The sequence below is a fragment of the Streptopelia decaocto genome, assembly GCF_964273445.1.
Source record: "Streptopelia decaocto genome assembly, chromosome: 22".
NCBI lineage: Eukaryota > Metazoa > Chordata > Aves > Columbiformes > Columbidae > Streptopelia > Streptopelia decaocto.
Window position 1 is genome coordinate 3,697,720 of NC_138677.1, and position 20,291 is coordinate 3,718,010.

Here is a 20,291-nt window from a genome sequence, read left to right on the forward strand (position 1 = left end):
GAGCTGAATAGCACAAACTATTTTTCCCCTATGAAACACTTCCTCCTGTTCACCCACCACTGAAAAAATCAGTGTAAAAGGACCAGTTCTGCACTCCCCCCCAAAGTGCAGTGCTCAATAAGTTGATTTTGTTCACCTCACCTGCACAAAAATTGCTCCCACAGGTGTCTCAGGGCTTGCAAAAGAGACATTTTTATCATTTAGTCATTGAAGGTTTTCAAATGCCTTAATTATATGCAATTCATAGCGCTTCGAAGAAGCCGAATGGCATCGGCAACTTCTGTAACAATCGACACAAAAGCATTTTCCAAGTGTCTCTTTTATGTGGTTTTGCCCATAATCATGGCAGAGAGATAAAGTTCTGTAATTTATTTCCACTAATATAGTCAGGCACCAATTGATGTTTTTTATGAGGGTGAATATGTCTGTGGGATGTACTAATGTTTATAGGCTGGTAAATTTGATTTATATGGAATAGTTCAGCGTTGCTATTGGTAAAGGCCCAGCGTTTCTAGGAGATGTAATATGATTTGCATTGATGAGATTAATATCAATTAAGTGCTCCCAGGTTTACAGAGCGCAGCCGATTGGTGATTTCCACCTGCTTGAACCTGAGCAGGTGAATGGGTTGGGTTTTTTTTTGCAGGCAGAGAACGGGTGTTTGACCCCAGCAAGCACAAACCTCAAAGGATTTGTTTGCGTTTGATGGTCCAAATCCCCGAAATAAGAGGTTTGCTCATGGAGGAGGAGGTGCTGGCTCCGCTCAGCTGTTTCTCCCATCATTTAAGGCGATGTAATTCAATGGGAAGGGCACAGCATGGACATGGACAGCGGGACAGGGCAGGAGCATCCTCTGGAAGTGTCTGCTGGTCCCTATAGAATTAGAGAATAGTTTGGGTTGAAGAAACCTTCCCAGCTCCCCCAGTGCCCCCCCTGCCATGACAGGGACATCTTCACCAGCTCAGGGTGCTCAGAGCCCCGTCCAGCCTGGCCTGGGATGTCTCCAGGGATGCTTCATCCACCCCCTCTCTGGCCAACCTGGGCCAGGCTCTCACCACCCTCAGGGACAACAATTCCTTCCTCATGTCCAGCCTGAATCTCCCTCCTTTACTTTCAAACCATCACCCCTTGTCCTATGGCAACAGGCCATGCTCGAAATCTGTCCCCATCTTTCTTTTAAGTCAGGAAAGCCCACACTAAGGTCTCCCCGGAGCTTCTCTTCTCCAGCTTAACACTCCAACTCTCTCAGCCTGTCCTCCCGGCAGAGCTGTTCCAGCCTCGGATCATTTCTGGAGCTCCTCTGGCCCTTCTCCAGCAGGTCCATGTCTGTCCTATGTGCCCAGCAGTCCTGCCAAGCCGGGAGAAGGTGCAGAAAGGAATTTAAGGCTCCAGCAGCAATGTCTGCGCTCAGAAACGAGTCCCGTCACGGTGGTGTTTCAGTGCCCTCTTGTGCTCAAGCACAGAGGGTTTATGAAGGGTCTGAGCTTGGAGAGATGCTGAGGCAAAGGTCTCCTTGGTGCTTTTTGGGAAGAGGAGAGAAGGTTTTCCACTGGGATCAACCCCCTTTAGCATCATCCTGACCTAATGTCTGAAACCCATGAAGGCACAAAAAATTAGGCTTAACGCTTTTCAATACCAAAAGCCTTGGATCGCGAGGGAGATTGCCCATAGCCGGGGAAGCAGTGGGGACTTGGGGTGGTTCCTGTGAAGAAGGCAGAGTGGGGCAGCCCATCGTTGCTGGAGAGGCACAGGAGGAGATGATGGGGCTGGAAATGATGCTGGGGATCCGGCTCGCCTGCCAGTGTGGGCGCAGCTTCCCGGAATGGGGTATCTGGGATTTTCGGCATTAACAGGCTGCCTTAAGCCGATTCTTTCATTGCTCCCTTCCCCCACGAAACATCTCAGCTCAGCTGGAAAACACAGGATTTGTCTCCGCTCTGTCCCGCGGTATCAAGCGCCACACGAGTCATCCGCCCTCCTAGCCCAGCCTTTGCCACCAGACCTGTGGGGATGGAGGGGACCGAGAGGGGTTGTCCCAGCCTCCAGGGACAACCCACCCTGAGCCCATCGCGCAACCTTTTAGCAGTGGATGGAGTTTGACAGGCTCCAGGGTCAGCCGGGAAGCTTCCAGCTGCCAAACAACGACGGTACGATGAGATGACAAACTCAATCTTGGTACAGCCCAGAGATGGTTAAACAGGAACCATCTTCCCAGCATCGCTTTAACTCCTCCTGACAGGGAAAGCTTCCCTGCACAGGTAAATAATGTGAAATCTGAGTTCGCTGGCTGATAACTCAAAGCTTAATCGTGTGCCTTATGTGAGGTGTCAGGCAGAGCTGTGTCATGGGTTGGATCCAAAACATAGAATCTTTTGGCTGGAAAAGACCCTCAAGATCATGGAGTCCAACCATAACCCACCCCTGGCACTGCCCCATGTCCTGAGAACCTCATGTCCGTCTGTCCAACCCTCCAGGGATGGTGACTCCAGCACTGCCCTGGGCAGCCTGTTCCAATGCCCCACAGCCCTTTGGGGAAGAAATTGTTCCCCACATCCAACCGCAACCTCCCCTGGCTCTGTGCCTTCCCTTGACATGGTCAAGGCTGCTCATCCAACACCCTTGGTCCCTTCCGCCTTCCTCTGCCACCCTAACTGTCCATCTGGGAGATTTTTTCATCTCCCAGGAGTGTTACTGGGATAAGCTAAATATCTCCCTTTCGTCCCCAAAGTATGAATTGGCCGCTGGCATGGATCTGCAATTTATATGTTAATTGTATCTGCCTCCAGGGACTGTGCTGACCTCCAGAAAGGAAGGTTTAATTGAAAAATATGCAAAGGATGCTCCTGACTTTTCATCCAGAGAGGAAGTTTCCCCTGGTCCATGCAGACAGCTGAGAACAAACAGCCTTTCCAGAGAGTCACCGAGCTTCACTTACACTGACGAACAAGATCTTGTTAATTAGGCTTCAGCCTGTGCCACATAATAGGAGAAGAAGCCAGAGTAATCACGTTTGCTCTTAGCTGACAAAGGGAAGGTCTTTTAATCAGCATCCTCTGGGCTTTGACCCACATGCTAATGATCTGGCACCTGGCGGGATGCTGGAAAAGTTCAAAACTGTAAGAGGAACTCCAGCAAAGTAATTGATGGGGTCTCCACACCTCAGAAAATGACACAAGAGGAGATTTTAAAACAGCATCCGAGTAAGCGGAGAAGGTCTTGTGCCCAGCATTGCTGGGAGCTCCTGACTTTCAGCAGGAAGGGAAAAAGGAGAGTAGGCTGCTGATCCCTGGAGATGGACTGGAACAGAGAGGTAGTGCTGAAGAGGCCAAAGCTCTCAGATAACAAAACGATGGCAAATATGCACCCACTAGAGAGTGGAAACCCCTGGGGACATGTCCCTGCACTGCCTGGCTCTGCCTTCCTGCTGGGAAACTGGTCCCGTGGTTTATTTGCCCCATGCAGATAAACCTCCTGCCAGCAGCAGCCGGAGCAGGAGAGTTGGGACGGAGCGTTTCCCACCACAAAAGGGGTAGAGAAATTGAGGAGAAGGGAAAAGAAGCAACTTGCTGAAGGTCACTCAGCAAACCAGGGACAGGAGAACCTGGTGTCCTGGCTGCCGGCCCGTGCTTGTCCCCAAGTCCTGGGGGTTTCTGTGCGCTCATGGTAAGATGACAGGAACGAAAACAGAGCTGGAAAAGCAACGAAGCCCTAATCCTCGCAATCCTCGCCTCCTTTCCCAGAAAGCCCATCACTTCTGCAAGGGCCCTGCGGCACCGCAGCAGGATGCCTTGTACCTACTGACTGCATTGCAGAGCACACACGCAGGCAAATTAAATTGCTGTTGTGCTGGCATTTCTTCATCTTAAAGCCTTTTGTTTATCTCCCTTCCCTCCAGAAGTTTATTTGGGTTTAGGAGCATCTTTTACATTTCAGTAAAAATAAAAAAGACATGAGGTTTCTCTGTTTTCGATTTATTTTGTATCAATTAGTAGGCAAAGCAGCCCTGCACCCTGGAGAATGGTTTCGCTACGGGGAAGGGAACTGGTGCCCAGCACATCCTGCTCCGAAAGCTGGAAATTCATCTTGGTGGTCTCATGGATGGACAGAGCCACGTGTGTCCTTCATGGGAGCGAACACCCATTGTCATGGAGCTGAGAAGTCAACAGGAATGAGACTGCGACAAAGGACTTAAGCCCTGTAAGAAGAAAAGGGCTGAAAGGAGCCTTTTCTGACCTATTTATACGTAGGATGTCTGTGCAGGGGAAGATATTCAGTGACAACCGTGATGCAAAGTGGCTTCGCCGTCACATTCGGATGGGTTTTGCCTATGCCTGGTACCCAGGACACTCCTGTGAAGCTGCTGGAGGGGACAGACATCATCACTTTTACTGCCCATCCTGGTGTCTTCACCAAACAGGGACTACACAGCACCCAGATTGCCCCAAAAATCCCAGAAACCTCCCCAAAACCAGCGGCGGAATTGCTGGGACGGCAGCCAGCAGCTAAACCCGCAGCAAGGCTGCGATGCCAGCGCAGAGAGCGGCTCGGCAGCTGAACAACTTGCATGTCTTGTGCACGCGCGTGGCTTCGCACACACGTCTGTGCACGCACGTGCCGCTCGTGCAAACGCTCGGGACTTCATGCCTGCAAATGCACACACCTCATGTGCACATATGCACGCGTGTGCTTTCACACTCGCGCCTGTGAACACACACACAAGGAAGCCTGCACACCTACACACCTGCACACCCACACCTGCGTGCGCTAACATCTGCACACACACCTGCACGCCCACACCCACGTGCATTCACACTTGTCGGTAAATGCAGACACCTCCACACATGTCCGCACACACGCACACACCTACACATCATGTCTGCACACCCACACCTGCACACGTGCACACCTGCACACCCGCACGCACATGCTTTCACAGTCGTGTCTGTAAACGCGTGTCTGTACACACAAGCAAACCTGCACCCCCCCCGTGTCAGCACATGCACACACCTGCACACGCACACACCTGCACACACATCTGCAAAGCCCCATGTCCGCACACTGACACGCACACACACCCATGCACAAGTGCATTCAGACCCACGTGCACGCCTACCCATGTGCACGCCTACCCACGTGCCTGCACGCGCACACACACGCACACACACACAGGCATCCCCCCTTGCGTGTCTGCGCACCCACACCCACTAACACACATGTACCCACACCCGTGTGCACGCACACCCGCACCGTTCCGTCCGCAGTTTCTCACACTTGCCGGCGCACCCACGTGCCTGCCCGCCCCTTGCACACGCGCTTGCACACGCGCTTGCACACACTTTTGCACGCTTGCCCACCTGCACAGCCACGCGCGCGCGCACACACACGCACGGACGCGCACCGCCGTGGGGTGGGCGGGGCCATGCTTGGGGCGGAGCCTTTTCCGCGGGAGGGGCCGAGTCACTGCGGGGGGCGGAGCCTTTTCCGCGGGAGGGGCGGAGTCACTGCGGGGGGCGGAGCTTTCTCGCCGGAGGGGCAGGGTCATGCATGGGGAGGAGTCTTTCCGCAGATAGGCGGGGCCTTTTCGCGGGAGGGGCGGGGTTACCGCGCGGGTGGGCGGAGCCGTTCCGGGGGCGGGGTCACCGGGCGCCGCGCTCTGACTCCGTCTCCGGGCGCCGCCGCCGCCGCCGCTTCCGAGTAAACACCGCGGGCGGGGGCTTCCCCCCCCGCCATGGCCGGCCGAGGCGCCTTCCCGCTCAGCCCGCTGCCCCCCACCGCCGCCCCGCCGCCCCCGGGGCCCGGGCCCGCCATCATGCGGGGCCCCAGCCCGGCTCCCGCCGCCGCCACCGCCCCGGGATACCGCCCCATGGGCCCGGCCGCCGCGCAGTACCAGGTGAGGAGGCCTCGGGGTAGGAGAATGGGGGGGCGGTGTGATGGGAACGGGCTTCACGGGGGGCGCTCCGGGGGTGGAGGGCGACGGGCCGGCCGTTGGGGCCTTCGCGGGGCCCGGCCTGCCCCGGTCCCCCCGCCTAAAATCCCCGGTAACGTTATTTTCTAGCCGCCTTTCTCCAGGACACCTCCCGTCGTCTCGTTTCCCTTTCCAACCTCTCCACAACCCTCCGCTAAAAGTTACGGCGGCGGCGCCGAGCGCGTCCCCCGGGCCGCCCCGCCCGGCAGCAGCCGGTGCCCCCCGGTCCCGGCGGCCGCTGAGACCCCCCCGGGGGCCCCGCACCCCGTTCCGGCTCCGCAGCCGTTTCCCCTCGCACGGGGACGCCTCGAAACCCGTTTCCCTGTATTTTCAGTGATGGTGACGGTTAGGGTGGCGGGCGAGAAGAAACGGGTGATATTTAAGTGGTGGGTGAGGAAAGCGGGCACTGCTAAAACTGGGGGAAAGTCCTCAAAAAGCAGAAGAAACCGCTCATTTTCCAGCCTGAAAACTTCTTATAGGAAGTGTATTCTGATGGACACGCAAGTTTCCGCCTCCCGCTTGCACACGCAGCTCGTCGGTTCGCTCGTGCGCACGGGATGATTATGTTTTGTTATTAGGTTTATGGGGTAAAGCACGATCTTCCAGGCTCGAAATGGAGGAGAGCCCGGTTGTGCAACACCCGCCGCCCATCGCCTGATTCGCGTGAACTAAAACTCGAGAAATAAATCGAGCTGGGGGAATTTCCAGCTCGTAAACTTTATTAATACAAGATGAGGAAACAACTTCTCCCCCCACTCCCAGCCCTGTAGCTTTAAAAACCGAGATGGCGCAGCCGAGGCTGGTGCGAGCGTGGACCGCGGGGAACTCGACTCGGAGGCGTTTGGGGCTGAGCGGGCACTCGATCGTTTTTCCCTGACCGTCCGTTGCGAATCCAGCCGGGAAGCTGTGGGTAAACAGCCTGACAGATGCTTGTTTTTTTCCCCTCCCGTAATAACACCGCGATGGTCGCAGGTGTTGGGAGCACACGGCGGGCGCGGGGCGATGGACACCGAGCGTGGCGCCTGGCACCGACGGTGCGGGAGGCGCTGGGGCCGGTTGAGCTGAGCCCGGTTGAGCTCCTCGTGTCTGGCCGGAGCTGCATCTGGCGGGCAGATCGCACGCATGGGAAGGGAGAGCGGGTTCCGATCCAGAGGGGTCTGCCCTTTGTTTTGCAATTCCCCCGGCTGCGGAGAAGCGGCCCCTCCCCTGCTGTGGCCATCCCTGCCATACCCGGAGGACTTTTCTGCTTCGTTAGGGCCTGGCTTGATGAAGAACTTCATTATTTGAGTACTGGGAGACACAACAGGCCTCATCCACGCCGGCGAGCGCTTAAGGGCTCTTTAATCACGGGATTATTAACCATACGCTCGTCCTTTTGACATCCTTGCATGCCTGCTGGTTGTTTACCGGTGGCTCAAGCAGGGAATTCAAGAGGACGACTCCCCTGGGGTGTCCCTTTTGGGAGCTGGTGTTCCCGGAGCAGAAAGCGGAGGGTTTTTCCCAGGAGGAGGATGATAACCGAGCTCCATCAGGCTCCTCGGTGGCGGCTCTGCCCGCAGACCCCCCCGTCCCGCTCCCTGTGCCAAGGCCGAATCCCAGCCCCCAGCGTCCAGGTTGTGCCAGCCAGCGTAGATTTGGCAAAAAGGAGCGTTTCTTCTGTTTGTTCAGGTGCTTGTTTCAGGCTTAGGAGAGATTTTTCCCCAGTTATGGGGTTGACGCTGTGACAGGGAGCGAGCTTGGCTCTGTGTGGTGGAGACGGGGCTTTGCAAAGCCGCACTCCAGCCTCGGCTTTGCCCTGTGCTGATGCTTCACTGGTGCACAGAGGTGGCGAAAAGCAGTTTGTTAGGTGACACATTTAAGGGGTTTTTTTGGCACTTTTTGGTAAGGAAGAGCCCAGTGTCCATGGGACAGGAAGGCTTCTGCAGTCCAGGCAGCTCCTGGCCCTGACAGCAGCCGCAGGTCAGTGATCCCATCCCTGGGCAGCATGAAGGAAAGCGGAGTCGTGCTTTGGGGAGAAACTCCGGGAAACTCAAGGTATCTGGGATGAGGAGCCGGAGAAGTGTGGGATGCTGGCATGGAGCCTGGTGGAAGGTGGAGTAGCCTGGACGTGTTGGAGAAGGTGTAGAGTGGCACGGGAGAGATCCACCCCGTCTGCTTGTGAGCTGAGGAAAACTGTTCCCGCTCACGGAGTGATTCGGTTTGGCTTGAAGGGGCCTGGGGACAAGAGCCAGGGCTGGAGCCGCACCAGAACCATGCACAGAAAAGCTGCGATGCTGCTTGGGCTGCGTGACCCCACCCTGCCCAAGGGAGATGGTTTCCAAGGCAGGTTTCATCACAGACTGAGCCTTGAGTTAGTTCAAGTCGTGATCCAAAGCAGATGAACGCTGTCCTGCCGGAGCAGGAAGGAGGAAGGCAAGAACAGAGACCACAGCATCCTTTGTTTCTCCTGGGGAATCGTGACAGTGAAGTTGTAGGTGGAAAAGCTCTCCAGAGTTTGCTGTTGGAGGCCCCTCACTCCATCTTCCTCCACAGGACCTTCTCGGGAGCTCTCGGAGCCGTTCCCTGGGCAGTTCAGCACTGCAGCTGCACCCAGAGCAGGTTTTATACCAGGGACCGATCTATGTGTTACAGGCTGCCAGAGCTTCAAGCAGGAACCCAACACCTTTGTTCTTTGTTCCCGCTTGCACTAACACCCCCGTTGTGATTTGAATCCCCGTGACCTTTCCGTTCTCTGACCTGGAACATCTGCAGCTTCAGCTGTGAGGCCACAGACAGGCAGGTTGGTCTGGACCCAAACCTCTCTGCTCCCAGCACGTGTCCTACATCTGCTCAGTGTCTTTCCCTGTTGCTTTGCCCTTCTCCCTTTAATTTACTACTTCCTCGTCCGTGGTTTTTAGCTGAGAAGCGATCTGACCCCTGGAGCTCCTCCTGTATCAGAACACAGCAGCTTTTCCAAGCGTGGCGAGCTGTGTTGGGGCAGTTTGAGGGCTCGTTGGGAGCGGGGTGCTGCTCAGGAGCCTGCAGCATCCAACAGCATCTCAACAACATCTCAACAACGCCGCCTCCCAGATGAAGATCTCTGCCAGCACCAATCCTGGCTCTTCCTGGCACCCTCCCAAGAGGGATTTGCTCACAGATAAGAACAAAGAGGGGAAAAGCATCATTTTGGGGGGGTGACTCAGTTGGTCCCGATCCACGCAAAGCCCCGAGTTGAGCGGTGGCTTTAAGCCGAGCTCTCCTTGAGACCAGCCTGGCGTGGAGCTCTGATCCCATTTGAACAGGGTTTGCTTTTGCGCCTGTCCTAATGGGAAGCGGGGAGGAGTTGCAGGAAGATCCGTCGTTGCCTGGCGTCTGTCCAGGGCTCTGCTCCCAAAGCCCGGGGCCAGGGTGCGTGTGGGCTCTCGCTCCCTGACTTAGTGTGCACAAAGTTGGCTCGAGCCTTTCTAGATGGACCAAAACATCGGGAAGAGCCTTTTCCCCCTCGGTGGGGAGCTGCAGGAAAGGAGCTGTGGCCTTGGAAGGAAGATGAAGAGGCCCTCAAGCTGTTTTCTGAAACGCTGCTTTGCTTCAGCCTCGCCTTCGTCTTGCAGATCCGTCCTGTGATTTATTGCTCCCCTTGTTTCTCCTCTCTGCTACCAGCCTCTGATTTCTGGCCTGTCCTTCCTCAAGAAGGGGCCTTGGGCAGGCGGGGAGGCTCCTGTCACGCCAACGAGCATCCATCGGGAAACCTTCCAGCCTCCCGTTGCATCCAACCAAAGCTGGATCCCATAGAGCTCCCCGAACGCCCGCGGCCTGTGCGCTGACCTGGGATGAACCGCTAAACCGCAGCCAGCCCCAGCTCGTTCCTTCGCCTTTGGCAGCGAACAGAAACAAGCTGGTTTTTGTCCCATTTCCAAGCGGCCCCGCTCGCTCTCTGCGGGGAAAGGCTGGACGAGGTCCAGCTCGTTCCTCGGAGCTGAGCTGATGAGGTTTGCCCTTTGTCCGCCCCACGGCAGGGACGGGGGGGACAGGGCAGTACCCGGAGGGGATGGGGAAGGACAGAGGGACAAGGGGTGTCCAGCAGAAACGAGCTAAGGAAGCTCTTGTTGCTTTGAGCCGGTCTAATAAAATTTCCTGTACTTAAGCCCTCTTGCATCCTGCTAATTTCCAGACCTTCCGAAGGGAGTTGGGGGCCGGTTTTACCCCGCTGGGGCTGTAATGCAGCTTTGTGGCTTAGCCAAGGATTTAAGTCTGTGCTGGGTTTGTGAGAGTGGAGTCTGAGGAGCCTTTGGGCAGGAGGGGAGAGGGCAGAGACCCCGATGGACAGGGGTGCAGAGACCCCAATGGACAGGGGTGCAGAGACCCCCCGGACAGGGGTGCAGAGACCCCCCGGACAAGGGTGCAGCCGCTGGTTGAACACAATGCAGAGACTGGCCCCGCTTTGCCCATAGGCTTCTCCATTAGCAATTTGCAAATCTTGAGAATAAACTGAGAGGCAAAAATAAATCATGGAGACAATTCTGCCTTCTCTTTTTCACTTGTCCAAGTGATCAAATGTGCTCACTGCTGGGTCAGAACTTGCTCCCCCAGCAGCGTAATTGCGGCTGATGGTTCTCAGATGTTTGCAGAGGTGCTGTTAAAGAGTGACAGATCTGTTCGTCCTTGCGCTGAACCTCTCCCCGCCAACAGAATTGGCTCCTGTTCTTGCACCCGAGCGGTCTCTCGCCCTCTGAAGAGCAGATGGACGCACAGGAGAGCTTGCACAAGGTGCTGTCCCTTGTGTAGAGCACTCAAATTCTCTCAACCAACTTCAGCCAGCCTCCAAATTGGAGGGATAGATCAGAGATGTGACCCATGGAGTGGCAGAGGGAGGTAAGAGAGCACTCATGGTGTCGTGATGGTGAGCGCTGCCTTGGCCATGTCACATTTTATTCCAGACAAGCCTCGTATGTTGTCACATTGGGAACGTGCCTGACCTCAGAGCAGTTTCTTCATGGCGCTGCCCACAATCCTCTGCATGAGCTTGAGAAACACCCAGGATCAAGGGTGTCCTCAAAAGCTTCTGGCTTCTCCATGCTTGTGGCGGCTCTAGGGAGCTGCAGGTGATTGCACGCAGCCCTGGCGCTACACAGCTTTTCTGGGGGCTCCCAAATTTCCCATGAAAAGTCTCACAGCTTCTTCTCCCGGTTTATCTGCTCTCCAGAAGCCCCTGTGGGTGAGTCGGTACGGTTACGGGAGCACTGTCCTCCTGCAGCCACGCTGCGCTGGCAAACGGTATTTGCCACCATCTGTGTTTATTAAATTCTGCAAAGGGTGTGGATCTCGGTGCCGCTTCTCCTGGCCCTGCCACGGAGGATTTCGTGATAGACCTGCAGGATCTGTGTTCGTGCCTCGCGCTTTTTGGCAGAAGAGGAGGTGCTGCTGGCCACGCTCAGCCCTTGGCGATGCCGCCGCGGTTCCCGCTGGTCGCGAGGAGCTGCGCAAATGTGGCCGATTGAAAGGAGAGAAGCTCTGGGGGCTGTTTGGGGCAAGAAACAAGCTCGTTGCAGCAAGGGCAGGCTGGCGAGCCCGGGCTGGGGGTGCTGCCTCAAAAGAGGGCTGGGCAAAGGTGGAGACGGGGTTTGGTTGTGTAACGGGCTCAGCCCACGCTTGCCCTCCCTGTTTTTGAGCTACCACGTGCAGCGCTAATCCCGAGACCTGCTGCTGCTCAGCTTCCCAGCCGCAAGATGCAGTGGTTGGTGTATTTTTGGGATCTCCTTGCAGAGACTCCTATAGCCTCAGGCTCCGGAGCATGAACAACTCACCCTCTTGTTTTCGCGTTTACCAGCTTTTTGGGGAGGAGGTGAGTGGGTTTTGGCTCCAGCACCATCAAACCAACGTCCCCTCTGCCCACGAAAGCTGCGGAGGATGGAGAGGCTGCCAGCGCTTGCCTTGTGCCCCCAGCCCTCCAGCGCCTGGGGTTCATGCTGAATTTAGTGCCTGTATGCACATAAGTTGATCAACTCGCGTTGGGCTCCTTCGGGATAACGAGGCGGCCTCGTTAGGTCTCCCCATGGCAGCGGGCGGTGGGAGGGGAGCGTGGGGATGTCCTGGCACGTCGAGGAGCCTGCGGCAGGGCAGAAATGTTGCTCTGCTGGCTCGGTGGCTCTCCCAGCCTCCCGTCTTGGCAGCAGCAAGCTGGAGGATCAAAGGATCCAGGAGGCTGTTGGCTCGGACCGCGGTGGAGCAGGTCAGAGCACGTCGGGACAGCCCAGGGGTCGTGGGGTGCTGTGACCACTTGTGGGGGGGCTGCGTGGGGTGTAGACCTGGTGGCACAAACCGCTCCAGGGGCTGCGGAGGGGCTGTGCGTGGTTCCTGTTTGTGTTGCGGATCGTAAATGCCCTTTATGGGTCCCTGGACGGGGAAGAATGAGCTGTTTGAGCTGCTGCTTCCATCCCTTGCGACCGGGAGCTCCTTCCCACCTGGTGACCGGTGCTGTTAGAAGTTGGGATCACCCCGTTCCCCTCCCGGGTGTTGCATCTGCCAACGCTGCTGCTTTCTGGAGAGGAACCCACGGCACAACCCACAGCACAGCCCTGATGTCCCCGGTGTGTTGGCTTTGTGGGCAATGGTGACATCCCAGGTCCCACATCTCCTGCGTGGTGGTGGCTCAGGGCCATCGACGGCTTCTGCTGCTAGGCTGGGCTTACCCTATTCTGCTCATCCCTATCCTGCTTTCCCACTGCTTTTAGTGCAGCAAGGAAGGCTGCAGCTGCTGTCCTCCATCCTCTGTCCCTCACTGTCACCTCGGAGCAGGTTACAGCCTTGGGAATCTCTCCCAAAAAAGAAGCAAGAGAGCAGATGGTGTCGGCTGCTCCAAGCCTGTGTTTAACGCACATTCGTCCTTTCTTCTCTTCCCCACCAGCGCCCGGGGATGCCTCCCGGCAGCCGGATGCCCATGGCGGGGCTGCAGGTGGGACCACCGGGAGCCCCCCCGTACGGAGCAGCGTCCCCGCTGAGACCCGGCCTGCCGCAGTCCATGATGGATCCCTTCAGGAAGCGCCTGCTGACCCCCCAGGCCCAGCCGCCGCTGCCCGCCCAGAGGAGAGGGTAAGGGGCCAGCACCCTCCTGCTCCCCAGCACATCTCTGAGCTCCACACCGGTAACCAAAAAGCCTCACTGCACGTGTTTGTGCTCGCCAGAGGCTCCAGCACCGGCTGCTCAGAGTCTTTCCGCCTCCTCTGGACATGAGGAAGGAATTGTTGGCCCTGAGGGTGGTGAGAGCCTGGCCCAGGTTGGCCAGAGAGGTGGTGGCTGAACCATCCCTGGAGACATCCCAGGCCAGGCTGGACGGGGCTCTGAGCACCCTGAGCTGGTGCAGATGTCCCTGCTCATGGCAGGGGTGGCTCTGGGTGACATGTGCAGGTCCCTTCAACCCAAACCATTCTATGGTTCTCACGGGGGTCTGTGCTGGTTCCAGCAGCACAGACATGGCTGGAAACGGGGGGACATGGGTGACAGGTTGCAGAGATGCTCCCCAGAGCTGTGGCTCTCGGTAGGACTGTTGGGGCTGGTTTCACTGAGCTGCAGGGCTGTGCCAGCTGCTCCTCGCTTGTTTACAGCGCCGCTAATCCCTTTGCTCCCTTTCTTTTTCCACGAGGGCTTCTTGATCGCTGGAGGCTGTTTCGCAGCGCAGGGTCCCTTGGTCCTAACGGATCCTCAGGTCACAGTCTGTGCAGCAGGACCGGCAGCCAACAGCTCTCCTGGCTCTGTCATCCCTCCACAGGGTGTCACAGCCTCTGCGTGTCCCTTCCGTGCTCCAGAGCAAGCTGGGGATTAAGGACAAGGGGCAGCTCGCCACCGAGCAAGGACGTCAGCGGGCAGATAAGGCTGCGTGGGATGAGCCGAGCTCAGCTGGTCGAGCATCCCTGCTCCTGTCTGGCTGCGGGGATCAAGAACTGCCAGTCGCGAATGGCGTGGCCAAACCCTGCAGGGCAGGAAGGATTTAATGCAGCAAAAAGAGCTCCGAGAAGTGCTCTGCCCCCCCTTCACTAGGGCTGCCCTCCCAACGTGTCCTCCTGTGCCAGCGGCCACTGCAAACGCCCACGTTTGCTGCCAGGGGAAAGGGACCTGCCTGCTGGACTCTGCCCTGTCTGCCGCTCACGTGTGCGGCAGAACGGGAGGAGGATGTTTCCCTGTGTACCCAGGCGCTGAGCGTGAGTTTAGTGGGGTATTGGGGTGAGGGGTGAAAGGAGAGCCCAGGGCGCTGGAGAGAGCGAAAATGGCTCAGAGCAAGGCTGCAGCCGTTCTGTGGCTCTAGAGGCCACTCCGCTGCTTCTATCCGTGATGATTTCAGCCCCACCGTGACAATGTTGATTTGGTTTAAGCTGTGTTGGAGTGAGCCCCTGGCACTGGGCTTTGGTTTGTAGCGCTGGGAGGATGTGACGGCGGGAACACGCTGCAGCTTTGCCTTGTGCAGCTTCTCCTCGCTCCTGCCCTGCGGTACCTTTAGCAAGTGGCAGCAGTGAAGCAAACTTAACCAGGGACTGGATTTCCTTCCCTGGAGATATCTAATCACAGAATCATTTTGGTTGGAAAAGACCCTCAGGATCATCGAGTCCACCTGTTCCCCCACCCCCGGCACTGCCCCATGTCCTGAGAACCTCATGTCCGTCTGTCCAGCCCTCCAGGGATGGTGACTCCAGCACTGCCCTGGGCAGCCTGTTCCAATGCCCCACAGCCCTTTGGGGAAGAAATTGTTCCCCACATCCAACCTCAACCTCCCCTGGTGCAACTTGAGGCTGTTTCCTCTGCTCCTGGCGCTTGTTCCTGGGGAGACCAACACCAACACATGCTCTAGATGATCAAGACCTTCTCCCATGGAGTCATCTGGGCTTTATAATCTCTTGCTCATTTACTTTCCGGTTCTTCTTGCAAGTCCAAAGTCCCTGTCACCCCGAGCAGCCCCCAGACCTGTTCCCTGCAGCGGGAGCCTCCTCACCTGGCTCACACTGAGCTGTCCCCAGTGGCGCTGCCACCGTGACTGCTGTCCCCACAGCCTGGCCCCATTCCTGGCCTGGATGGGGACGAAAGAGCCACCACGCTGCTGGTGTACGAGCAGAGCTCAGCGTTGTCCTGAAACCTGCTTGAGCAGAGCACGTGCAGCAGCTTCCCACCGGGCAGGCGACAAGGTGTCCTGGAAGAGCTTACAGTGGTGGTTGGTTGATTGTTTTGTGCCTCTCTCTGTGCTTTTTGCAGGGTGAAAAGGAGGAAGATGGCCGACAAGGTCCTGCCGCAGAGGGTGAGTGCTGCTGTGGGTGTGCGGAAGCAGCGGAGATGCTGGGGGGATGTTGGTGCAGCCGGGGTGATGAGGATCTCGCTGAGCTGCATCCTGCCTGCCAGCACTTCTGCTCTATCCCAAACAGACCTGGAAGATCTCTGTCCCCTCCTCTGGGGTGGCAGGAGAGGTTTGGGGTGCACACAAATTGGACAAGCAGGACTTGGGACAAGAAAGGAGCAGCCGTAGCTTGAGGTGGAGAACCCAGGAGGACCCCAAACCCCTCCTGGGGGTCCCTTTTGACAATCTATGACCTGCATGTGACACTGGGTACAGGGACAGGCTCCAAATGGAGCTCTGCGATGTGATGGGGTGTTCAACCTGGAGAAGAGAAGCTCCAGGGAGACTTTATTGCAGCCTTTCTGGACTTAAAAGGGGCCAATAAGAAAGATGGGGACAGACTTTTGAGCAGGGCCTGTTGCCATAGGACAAGGGGTGATGGTTTGAAAGTAAAGGAGGGAGATTCAGGCTGGACATGAGAAAGGAATTGTTGGCCCTGAGGGTGGTGAGAGCCTGGCCCAGGTTGGCCAGAGAGGGGGTGGATGAACCGTCCCTGGAGACATCCCAGGCCAGGCTGGACGGGGCTCTGAGCAACCTGAGCTGGTGCAGATGTCCCTGCTCATGGCAGGGGGGCACTGGGGGAGCTTTAAGATCTCTTCACCACAGATCATTCTGTGATTCTATGTGGGCAGAGCTTTACAAGGCTGTGCTCCTCGTTTAAAATGAGAAATTGGTGCTATGTGTCACTTGGTGACTCCTTGGCCTGTCAGCCCAGCACCAGTAGCCTTGCTGGGGCTGATGGGGGGGACACAGCCCCATCCCAGCACACAAGGGACCGCTCTTTTCCATTTTCCAGATCCGGGAACTGGTCCCAGAATCCCAGGCCTACATGGACCTCCTCGCCTTCGAGCGCAAGCTGGACCAAACCATCGCTCGGAAGAGGATGGAGATTCAGGAGGCCATAAAGAAACCACTGACGGTGCGTGGTGGCCCTGGCTAGCTGGGAGAGCTGGGGGGCTACGAGGTGGGTGCTGCTGTGGGTGCTGCCAGCCACCCCCTCACTCTGAGCATCCCCCCCTCTGTTTTCCTCCTCCACAGCAAAAGCGGAAGCTCAGGATTTACATCTCCAACACTTTCACCCCGGCCAAAGAAGAAGGGGAGGGCGGTGAACGCGTGGCCTCCTGGGAGCTACGCGTGGAGGGCAAACTGCTGGAGGACGTGAGGCTGCGGGCAGGGGCGGACGGGTTGTGGGTTGTGGGCTGGGGTCAGGCTGAGCCTCTCCCGCTCTGTTTTGCAGCCCAGCAAGCAGAAGAGGAAATTCTCCTCCTTTTTCAAGAGCCTCGTCATTGAGCTGGACAAAGAGCTGTATGGGCCAGACAACCATCTGGTAGAGGTGAGACGGGAGCTCCCGGCGCTGGATCTGCACCCTGGGCAGGGTGGAAAGAGCCCTTACCCGTGGGTGATGGGAATCAGGCTGCCAGGGCTGTGATCTGAGACTCACAGAATCGTTTTGGTTGGAAAAGCCCTTTAAGATCACCAAGTCCAACTGCTCCCCCACCCCTGGCACTGCCCCATGTCCTGAGAACCTCATGTCCGTCTGTCCAGCCCTCCAGGGATGGTGACTCCAGCACTGCCCTGGGCAGCCTGTTCCAATGCCCCACAGCCCTTTGGGGAAGAAATTGTTCCCCACATCCAACCTCAACCTCCCCTGGCGCAACTTGAGGCCGTTTCCTCTGCTCCTGGCGCTTGTTCCTGGGGAGCAGAGCCCGACCCCCCTGGCTCCAAGCTCCTTTCAGGCAGTTCAGAGATCAGAAGGTCTCCCCTCAGCTCCTGTTCTCCAGCTGAACCCCCCAGGTCCCTCAGCTGCTCCCATCACACTTGTGCTCCAGCCCCTCACCAGCTCCGTTCCCTTCTCTCCACTCGCTCCAGCCCCTCACCAGCTCCGTTCCCTTCTCTCCACTCGCTCCAGCACCTCAAGGGTTTTTTTGGCATGAGGGGCCCAAAACTGACCCCAGGATTTGCAGTTTGGACTCCCCAGTGCGCAGAGCAGGGGGATCCAGGCTGTTGGCCCCAGCACCATCACTCTCTGCTCCTGGCTGCAGATTTCAAAGCCTGTGGTTTGTCACAGTCCTGGAGTTAACCAGCGTCCCCTTGATCTCTCGTAGTGGCACCGGCTGCCCACAACCCAAGAGACCGACGGCTTCCAAGTGAAGCGTCCCGGCGACGTCAATGTGAAGTGCACGCTGCTGCTCATGCTGGATCACCAGGTGGGGACCCCGGGGGTGCTGCTTGTGCCCCGCTGCCCTTTCTCCAGCACGGCTCATCCATGCAGGGCTGTCTGGTGGGGACAAACGGGCTTGGGCTGGGGCAGAGCCTTAAAATGAGGCAGCTGGGGGGGCGCTGGAGGGGAGCACAGAGCTCCAGGCATGGACCCCGCAGCCTGTGGTGACACAAGTGCAGTGTGGAGCCAAATGCCAGACCCGCCCCCTCACTCTGCGTGTCCCCACAGCCCCCACAGTACAAACTGGACCCCCGCCTGGCTCGCCTGCTGGGGGTGCACACCCAGACCCGCGCCAGCATCATGCAGGCACTCTGGCTCTACATCAAGCACAACAAGCTGCAGGACAGTCACGAGAAGGAGTACATCAACTGCAACCGCTACTTCCGCCAGGTCAGCGCTCACACCACACGCTTTTGGGAGGAGAGGACCCTCTTCCCACACACAGTCAAGCCAGAAAAAACATTTTTCTGGCTCAAAACACACTCCAGTCTGAATTTATGGCCCTTCCCCAGGCTCTGGCTTGAACCCAGCAGCTCGCTGTGCACAAACCAGGGCTGGGTGACTCCCCCTGTCCTGCGTGGCCCTTTCGGTGGCCACAAGCATCTCACGTTCTGCTCTGCCCCCTCTCAGATCTTTAACTGCGTCCGCATGCGCTTCTCCGAGATCCCCATGAAGCTGGCGGGGCTGCTGCAGCACCCGGATCCCATCATCATCAACCACACCATCAGGTGGGGCTGGAGGGGGCGTGGGGCGGCATTCCAGGGGCTGGGGGCTCTGTGGGGTGCAGGGACACAGGGTGTCCCCCTGGGTGGGTGTGGGAAGGGAGGGCAGGGACTGCAGGGTCTCCATCCTGAAGCTGCAGCGAGGGCAAGGCGCTTAGTAGGGGAATCAGCAAATCGTTTTAGTTAGAAAAGCCCCTCAAGATCATGGAGTTAATTATTCCCCCACCCCTGGCACTGCCCCATGTCCTGAGAACCTCATGTCTGTCTGTCCAACCCTCCAGGGATGGTGACTCCAGCACTGCCCTGGGCAGCCTGTTCCAATGCCCCACAGCCCTTTGGGGAAGAAATTGTTCTCCACATCCAACCTCAACCTCCCCTGGTGCAAATCCCCCCCTAACTCCCTGTTTCCTCCCAGTGTGGACCCCAACGACCAGAAGAAGACGGCCTGCTACGACATCGATGTGGAGGTGGACGATCCCCTGAAAGCTCAGATGAGCAACTTCCTGGCTTCCACCACCAACCAGCAGGAGATTGCCTCCCTGGACGCCAAGGTGTGGGGACCTGCAGGGTGTAAGGGACATTTTGGGGTCCCACAGAGCTGGAGAGGGAGCTTGGTGTCCTGTTCTGGGTGGGAAGACACAACAACTTCTCACAGCCCTTGTCAACTCCCCAGATTCACGAGACCATCGAATCCATCAACCAGCTGAAGACGCAGCGCGATTTCATGCTGAGCTTCAGCAACAACCCGCAGGATTTCATCCAGGAATGGATCAAATCCCAGAGGAGGGACCTCAAGGTAAAACCCTGGGATGGAGCTGGGTGGGGGGGGACAAAAAGGGGTGCAGCCCTGTTCCTCACCCCATGTCCCCAACACCCCAGATCATAACGGACGTGATCGGGAACCCCGAGGAGGAGCGACGAGCTGAGTTCTACCAGCAGCCCTGGGCGCAGGAGGCTGTGGGCAGACACATCTTCGCCAAGGTGGGCTCAGCGCCGTGCCGGGGGGTGGGATGAAATTGGGGGGGGGGTGCCCCTGGGGCAACCCCTGACTCCCCCACCCTGTTCTCCTGCAGGTCCAGCAGCGTCGGCAGGAACTGGAACAAGTGCTGGGGATCCGCCTCACCTAAAGGGGCTTGGGGGGGCTCCTCGCGCCGCGCCTGAGCCCGACGGTACTTGCGACTGGAATCAAACACAACAGCACTTGCACAAACCCCATGTGCCTGGTGGGGGTTCGGGGCCACCCGCACCCCTGGGCTCCCCTCTTGCCGCAGGCAGAGTGCGGAGGGTCCCCCGCTTTCCCCCGCTCCCAAAAATCCCGCTGCTGCGTTAACACCTGTTGCTTTAGCATCGTGCCCTTCGCATCCCTTCCCTCTGGCCAAAACCCCCAAGCGGGAGGTGCTGCCTGTGCCCCCCCCAGCCCAGGGCCCTGCCCCTCTTTTCTTCAACCAAAGTTTTTCGTCATTCCAAACACCAGCCCCGACCCCTCCCGATGTTTTGCACTATTTTTGTGACCAGGTTTTATAAAAACTAAAAAAAAAAAACAAGAAAAAAAAGTAAGCATTTTGTACAGTGGGTTTGTATCTGATTAATATATAGAGCTCCTGGATCTATGCAGTGGTTCGTGCTGTTCGCGCAGGGCTGGCTCGGCCCTAACTCTCCTTTTTTAATATGGAACCAAGGTTTTTAGCGTTAAGTTTTTGACAATCAGTTGATGACTCCACCCCCCGCTACTGTTTTTACTAATTAGTGACTCATGAGACACAAAGTCAGGGGGTGGAGGGGGGGGAGGGCCTCAGCACACCCCCCCCCAGTCAGAACTGGAGATACTGGGGAGCGAGGGGACCCCAGCGCTGGGCTGAGGGGACGGGGCCACCACCCACTCAAGTGCCTTAACCCCGCGGGTCCCCCTGCTCTGGGGGTGCAGGAGGGGAAGGGGGAGGCGTTTACATATTCCCAGGGTGTCCGGCTCAGGTGCCTGCTCTGCCTCTTGTGTAACCATTTGGTTTTTTGTCTATTTTGGATATTTTG

General features: G+C 57.5%; 1 protein-coding gene across 1 annotated transcript; it reads left to right on the top strand.

Moving 5' to 3' along the window:
* Positions 1-5,624: 5,624 nt before the first annotated feature.
* SMARCD2 (SWI/SNF related BAF chromatin remodeling complex subunit D2) lies at positions 5,625-20,279 on the top strand. Its single transcript, XM_082070815.1, has 13 exons — positions 5,625-5,890; positions 12,849-13,033; positions 15,182-15,224; positions 16,117-16,239; positions 16,359-16,478; positions 16,558-16,653; positions 17,426-17,527; positions 17,770-17,931; positions 18,172-18,269; positions 18,679-18,814; positions 18,937-19,059; positions 19,143-19,244; positions 19,337-20,279. Exons 1-13 carry the CDS (start codon positions 5,729-5,731, stop codon positions 19,388-19,390), a joined length of 1,506 nt encoding a protein of 501 aa, XP_081926941.1. The 5' UTR covers positions 5,625-5,728; the 3' UTR covers positions 19,391-20,279.
* The last annotated feature ends 12 nt before the right edge of the window (positions 20,280-20,291 follow it).